Consider the following 8154-nt stretch of genomic DNA (forward strand, 5'->3'; position numbering starts at 1 on the left):
CCACAAAATGAAGAACTTTGACCCCCAACCATGGTTAGGCAGTATAGAACTCCAATGGGAGTCTTGGCAAAAAAAAAAAAAAAAAAAAAAAAAAATTTTTTTTTATAAAAAAAAAAAAAAAAAAATTTAAAAAAAAAAAAAAAAAAACATCTGTCAACCATCTTTCCTGCATCAGTAACAAAAATCTTCAGTTTCTGAAGATCCTTCCCGTTTCCAAAGAACCTTCTCGTGTATGGGTCTTAGGATTCTCGTCAGAATCACTCTTTCAAAACTTTTTAGTTGGTTGATACTTTTATAGTTGAGGGTCCATGTTTTTCCACTGTATGTGACTACAGGTCTTATTAGAGTTTTATACCACATAAACTTGGCCGTACAGCTTACAAGGTCACTTTTATTTAATCTTGAGATCGACAAATAAACTCTATTTCCTACATAATTTCTCTATCTCACCTCATCTTCCATTTTCAACATAGTGGTGACTAGATACTGGAAGCTTTTAACCGTTTCAAAAACATAAGGCCTTATTCTTAATTTAAGAATTTTTCTTCTCTCAACTTTATTCTTTACAACTTTTTCAACGTTTCGACCCTCAGGCCATTCTCAAGGATACCTTCATATTGATGTCATTTTCTTTTTTCAAATCTTAAAAATGCAGGCTAATTGCCTTTGTCCCATATAACTTTTTCTATATAATTTTTTTTCTTAGATTTAAACTTTTACAAACCACTTCTCTTCTTTCCTTCATTTACATTTGCAAACTTAAAACAGCCTTAAAGTTGTTTTAAATTAAGAATAAACTAAACCACTCTCAAACAAGAATATATAAAATAATTAATCTAATAAGGCCTTATTTCATCCAAACACATACTGAAAGAAAAATGCCTTATCATTGTTATTTAGAACCATAAAAAGGTTTTAAGCAACACTAAACAAGGTGCAGCTGCTACTTATAACAGCTAAAAAAAAATACTAACTAGAGAACTGTGAAAACAAGAAAGAATTTATATTATATATAGATCACTGTATGTGAATTAGAAGGAAATGGTCCAGGTCGCGGTCAAGAAGAAGAATTAAGAAATAGTGTCAACTATTTATCAATGACCAACATTTCAAGCCATATTGTAGCTCTTATAGTACAAGAGCCCAAGAGCAGAAGAAAGCCGATTTTTTATTACTTTAATGAAAGTTATGTATAATTACTAGTCAGAATTGATGAGTTTGCCAAAACGTTAAAAAAAAAAAATTATTTTTCATTTGGAGCTCCATATGATTAAAACTGCCGAAAACAGAGGAAAAGCTAAGAGAACATCATTATGAGAGATAGTTAACCGTGGATGATGAACGAGGAGATGGTTAGAAGAGAACATCATGTAAAGTAGGGTAAATTTACTGAAATATGAGCCCTAACAGAGCTCTTTATGTTCAATATTTCCAAAGATATAGCTTTTTTAAAAGCACAATTTCATAAAAAAAAAGGAACTGAAAAATCAGTAGTTAGTGAATTTATTGTAATAAATCTATATCTCAAGAACCATGAGATGTATAGATGTCTATTATCATTCAAATTAAAGCTAGTTTAATGTGCTATAAAGTAGTTCATGAGGTTCTTCTTAATAGTAGTAGTTTTCATGATATTTGCTAAAATAAATTGATTTATAATTGTTCAGACAAAATTTCCGATGTAACTATCAGAAAAACTACTACTAATGTTAAAGATTAATGATATAAACTACTTTATAGTTTATTAAACTATCTCTAATTTGATTACTGGCAGATATCTGCATGTCCACTGGTTCTTGAGACATAGTTTTTCATAAATCAAACATTTTATTAATTAACTACTTCTTCTTCTTTTACTGGCACAACAGGCGCAATAAGCTGCCCTTGGCCTGCACAACGGCCGCCAACCATCTTTCTCTATCTTCTGTAAGGGTAACTGGGATCCTCAGTTGTCGCAGATCCCACACAAAAGCATCCCTCCATCGGCCCTTCGGCCTACCACGTTGCCGCACACCATCCGGAACATAACTGTACAGTTTATGGGCCACTTTTTCCTCGCTCATCCTCATTACATGGCCAAGCCATTTAAGCCTCTGTATTCTTATGTACGCGGAGATGCTACATTCCTTATAGAGCCCAAAAAGTTCACCATTTTCCCTTCTTCGCCAATTACCATTCTCGCATACGAGCCCTAAGATTCTCCTCAGAATTACTCTTTCAAATCTGTCTAGCAGGTTAATGCTTTTATTACTTAGCGTCCAAGTTTCTCCACCGTATGTGACGACTGGCCTTATCAACGTTTTGTACAGGGTGAACTTAGTGGTACGACTAACAAGTCTGCTTTTAATTAGCCTTAAAATGGAGAAATAAGCTCTATTTCCAGCAGCAATTCTGCTTTTAACTTCTTCTTCTTCATCCTGGTTCTCGTTGATAATAGAGCCAAGGTAAGTAAAACCTTACCACTTCGAAATTATAGGGGCCCATTTCCAGGCGACTCTTCCTCTGGTCCAGAGGCTTCTTACCCAACAGCATAATCTTGGTTTTTTCCTCATTAATATGCAGGCCCGTCCTTTTTGCTTCGAAAGCAATCCTAATGCTCTGCAGAGATCTACCGATGATGACGACGTCGTCTGCATAGGCCAGAACTTGGGTCATCTTTGTCAATATTGTTCCTGACTTATTCCTGCTCTATTTATGATTGCTTGTAGAGCGATATTAAAAAGGAGAGGGGCTATTGGGTCACCCTGTCTTAGGCTACATTCTGCTACAAAAGGCTCTGATAATCCACAGGATTTTACTTGGCAGGTTGTGCTCACCATTGTGCATTTTACTAGTTGGGTGAGTTTACTACTCTACTAGAAATCAATATTTTAATTTATTCTCGCAAACATCATGAAAATTACAACTCCTACAAAGATAAATGTCATAAACTACCGTACATTACAATAAACTAGCTTTAATTTGAGTGCTGACAGACTTCTGTACGTCTCATGGTTCCTATGATATTGATTTACCACAATACATTAACTAACTACTGATTTTTCATGAAATGTTGCTTTTTTAAAAAACTGCATCTCGGAACTATTGAAAGTAAACAGCTCAACTAGGGCTCATATTTTAGAAAATTTACTTTGCTTTAATTGATATTCTATAAAGTTTATCTAAGGCTGTAAAGAGTTTCAAACATATGAAGCTCTGAATGAAAAAATTAATTTTTTTTAATATTAACAAATGTCATTTTGTAATCCCATAACTATACTTGGCAGACTATCAATTGTAAATAGTAATTATACAGTTTTCATAAAAGCAATAAAAAATTGGTGTCAAATAACTGACTTTTTTTTTCATATATAAGATGGTCAGGGTTGCGGTCAAAAGAGAAACAAAAATAGTTTACAAATATTTATTTACCGACGTTTCGCCCCACTTTGCAGGGCTTCATTAGGGCTGTTCAAAGCAAACGGTTGAACAGAAAGAAACAATGAAACGGAAGCGTGGAGGAGGTAGCGTGGAGGAGGTAGCCAGCCAGCCGTTTAACAGCTATATTTCAATTTCAAATACATCGCGTATACAGAAAGTACTGATAAAGATATGACAAAAAATGAAAAATGATAAGAGAAAAATACAGAAATATGATAATAATAATAACTATAATAACTAAGTAAAATTAGAATGACAAATATCGTTACTAATAATACGAGATTATACTGAAGAAAATAAAACAATATAGGATATAATAACAATGATTGCAAAAGAAGTAACTAATAATAAGTAAAAGTAAATAAAGAGTAGTTAACAATGATAACAACGATATAGTATTTATATATCGTGAAAATAATCATTTATCTACACTGATAATAGTAATAGTAAAGATAACAGGAGTAACATGAATAACATAAAGTGAAATAAGGTAATTTAAAAATCGGAAGTGAAAGTTTACAACATAAAATAAAAATATATATAAAAGTACAAGGTGAGATGTAGAAAGAAGTACATAAAAAGATTAAAAATAAGTAATAAAGTATAGAAATAAGTGAAAAAATGAGATGGAATGTTAACCATATAGGTGATGATAATGATAAGTGAAATAAGTTAATAGAAACATGTGAAATAAAAGTTTACAAAAAAACAAAACAAAGTAAATGTGAAAGTTAATAAAACATAGATGAATAACTATAAGTAAATGCAGCGATAGATAATATAAGTGATAAAGAGATAACAAAAGTATAATAGAAAAATGTTTGATGATAATAAAATGACTTTTTATTCCACTGAGCTCTTACACATGCATCTGAAACCTAATGCTTTCTTTAAGCTTTTCTTAAAATGTATAAAAACTTTATTTCACTTACCTACAGACATAATTTAAACTTAATTAAGAAATAATAATTTTTCACCTTTTTAGACCTCTCTCCTTCTGTCCCACTAATCCTAGTCTTCCTTTACCATCCTCCTAGTTTATCCTCGAGGCCCATTCAATCCGTATCTCTTTTTTTATTTCTCCTCTAAAACCCGGTTGGTGGGGTTAACTTTCTAATCTAATTCTACTACCCAAAAAAATTTTGTTAATGTTTAGTAATTTACTAGTTTATTTCTGTTTTATTTTATTTATTTATTTTTTTTTAACAGCAAATCTCAGAGACAATAATGAACTACAAAAAATTGAAGAGCTACCAACTGAACCAATTTGTTGCCTCTGACGGAAGAAGACCCTTCAAGAAGGCTGATGACAGTGTGATAGTAACATGTGAATTCAAAAAACTTTGTTAAATTTCTCCATGTTGAACACCAGGGCAATACCAGACCACAAATTTAAACACTCACAGTAGGCAATGGCAGTATAACATAACCACACTCATTCGATGCCTAATTTAATTTTCTTTATTAATTTTATTTTATCTTTTTCACTAGGATCCACGATTTAATTATATAATATGTTAATAAAAAATAATGAAAACAATAATTATTTTATTCATAATAAAATAACTATCCATTTTCAGTTGTTTTAACTTTCCAATCTTATTTTAGCTTCTTCATCTCTCAAACTCTGGAGCAACAATATTCTGAACAGAACATTCCTTCTTATTTCTATAATGATCCGATTCTTCAAAGACTAAAGCTGCATCAAAGTGTGTAGCTAGGAGTATTGCATAATTTTCATCTGCATGTTTGCTTTCTTTATTGTCTTCATTTCTTCTGCAGTTCAGCTCAATAATTAATTCATTTTCACTTAAAATTTGAGTTTGGGGAGTTTGAAACCAAGGAAAGCCAATCTATAATATCCTTCATCTTCATTAAGGTCAATTTAAATCTGAGATATAATACAATGTATTTATGATTGTATAAATACATTTGAATGACTTTATTGCTTTAAATCTAGCAAATTTTTTATCTCATTGTTATCATCAAGAAGATGAAAAATTGTCTTTCCAGCCTGAGTAATTAAGGTTTCAAGTTAAATTTTATTGTAATATTGTTGTCAATGTTATTTACTGTTTATTTTGTTTTTATTTTTCAATTAATTAAAATTGTTATCTAATCATTTAATAACTTCAAATGATAGGATAATGTACACTTAAAAGGAAATTAGTAGATTATTTGTAAGGAATATAGAACCCAGAAGAATTGTTAGCTGCATTTCATTAGGTATATACACTTTTGCATTGAAGAGGTTTTTTGACACATGAATAGTTCTTCAGCTACTACTTCACCAATACTTAGCTATAGTCTTATGGAAATACAAAACAAATCTGGTACAGTGTGCACATTACATAACTTTCATTTAGCACCAATTCTTGAGTTGAAATTAATCCTCACTTGTTTCAGAAAATATATTTCTGAATTATTCACTATGGAAATAGTGTCTCGTACTGCTATTATTTTCCAAATGAATCTTTCAACTGACAGATTAACCAACTAAAATTTAAAGTTTTTAAAGAAATTAAAGTACTTTTAATAATATTTATTGTTGCAAAAGTATGACAAAAATATAATAGTTTAATCAAATTTACATTCTGCTCTGAAACGATTATTCAACGCCATATTGTTATAGAATCAATGTTGAAAATACCATGAAAAAAAAAAGCATTGAAGGATATTTAATGGGGAGCCTCTTCTCTACTCTACATACTTCCGATATAATAATGACAATAATATTGTCACAATAGAAAGTATCAAAAAAAGAGGAGAACTGTCCATATTGAACGGTTAAAACTTCTGGAAATGACAAAATAGAGACTGGAGTTTTCATATCACCTTCACTATAAATGTAGTTAGTTATTTATTCAATTTTTTTAATGTTTTGTTTAGGTTATTTGTGACTTTTGTAAATTTTTTAGTTTGTTGTTCATCTTTTTTGTACCAGGAGTCTTTTTCTTTATTTGTAAGTTTAATTTATATATATAGCTTTAACTACTGTTTCGATATCTCTTAACTAGAACAGGTGGGTGGTCCTGAGTTGTTCTTTACTTAGTTTTTATTATTAAAATTATTATTAGAGGCGCTCAACCTTTCAGCGAACAGCCCTGAAGAAGGCTAGAAACTCTAGCCGAAACGTCGGCACATTAAAATAAGTTAATCATACTTATTTGTGTTTCATTGACCGCACCCCCAACCATCTTCTCCTCATTTGTCATCCACGGTCAACTATCTCTCATAATTATTAAAATTATTTATTTTATTTTTTACTTCCTTTATCAACCCTATCTTAATTAACTTTTTCTATCTATTATCCTACCATGTCAACTTATTTTTAGTTGTTTTTGTTCTAGTTTTCTAGGCTACATATTATTTTTTCTAAAATCTTTGGTACATAATAGATCTTATCTCAATAAATGTTTTTTTTATCCTGAAAAATACTTTTTCTCTTACATCCTAATGTTAATTATAAAAAAAAAAAAATCCTTCCATAGTTTATATCTATCTATTTTTCATTATACATAAAAATGTGAGATAGTTAATTATTTCCCTGGCAGACTATTTCAATGAGGAAAAGACCTATCTGATATTAAAGAACACATCATTGTACATTTACTTCCTTAATTTAATAATAAAAAAAAAAATGTTAAAAAATCGATTCTATAAGATGACATTTCCGGTCAATCGATTTTATCAAAAATGTTACTGTTGTCAAACCCCAGGCATACACCTGCCTTAAATATGTAATTTTAGTTTCCTAAGACTTTTCGTATGAGCATAAGCACAGACCAAAATTTTGTGAAACTTGATTTTTTCTATTCATGGAACCTCAAAACCTGTATGTAATCAAGTTTTCCAAATAGGCAGGTTTAACATAATAGTTGTTTTATTTATAGATGAGCCCTCTAAGAGAAGTTGCAATGTATTGTTTTTTTATTTATAGAGGTGAAAATATTTATAAAAAATACATATTTAGGTTTCTATATGTATGTGTCGAGGTTGGTTAAGTCTTAGGCGGTGTTCTCCAGCCTGGTATCCACTTTACAGAAGGCCCTCGACAAAGCGTATTCAATAATAAGATAGGAACGGCCGTGCCAGAGGATGAGCCCTGAACATCGACGCAGGTAGTGGAGGTCTAGGTAAGAGAGAGTCTGAGGTAGAGTAACAGTTCTAGTTGCAAAGATGAAGCGGACGGACTAGAACTGTCAAGATAGGAGCCAGCTTACTAGTTGCCGAGATGAAGCGGACGGACTAGAACTGTCAAGATAGGAGCCAGCTTACTAGTTGCCGAGATGAAGCGGACAGACCAGTAAGCTGATAAGGCTAGGTACAGCTCTAGTTGCCGAGATGAAGCAGGCGGACTAGAGCTGGGGAGAGACAGGAAATTACACTGGTTGCCGAGATGAAGCAGACGGACCAGTGTAACCGTTAAGGATTAGGTTACAACCTTAGTTGCCAAGATGAAGCGGACGGACTAAGATTGCTGGAGAAAAGGAGAGGAGATGGGCCGTCATCTTAGACAACAACTTTTGCGAGTATAGATTGGTAATGAACTTCTCAAACTCAAGCAGTGTGTACGCCACCAGTGCCATGAATAGACCTAGGTAAGGATGTGGATCTAAGATCAGAGGTTTTTTTTTTTTTTTTTTTTTTTTTTTTTTTTTTTCTTACCTACTAATTTTATTTATTAAAACTATTACAAATATATACAACTTAAAGCTAGGAATATATACACTA

At 31.6% G+C, this 8154-nt stretch overlaps 1 protein-coding gene across 1 annotated transcript in view; it reads left to right on the forward strand.

The window, feature by feature from the left end:
• Window positions 1–4981, forward strand: part of LOC106681699 (beta-alanyl-bioamine nonribosomal peptide synthetase ebony) — a gene marked incomplete in the record, with an annotated part of 42594 nt that extends 37613 nt beyond the window's left edge. Inside the window, 1 exon segment of the mRNA XM_014422157.3 lies at window positions 4630–4981. Coding sequence (XP_014277643.1) covers window positions 4630–4770 — 141 coding nt within the window.
• Window positions 4982–8154: the final 3173 nt, after the last annotated feature.

The sequence above is a fragment of the Halyomorpha halys genome, unplaced genomic scaffold (genome assembly GCF_000696795.3).
Source record: "Halyomorpha halys isolate HHAL.00 unplaced genomic scaffold, Hhal_1.1 Scaffold360.1, whole genome shotgun sequence".
NCBI classification, from domain to species: Eukaryota; Metazoa; Arthropoda; class Insecta; order Hemiptera; family Pentatomidae; genus Halyomorpha; species Halyomorpha halys.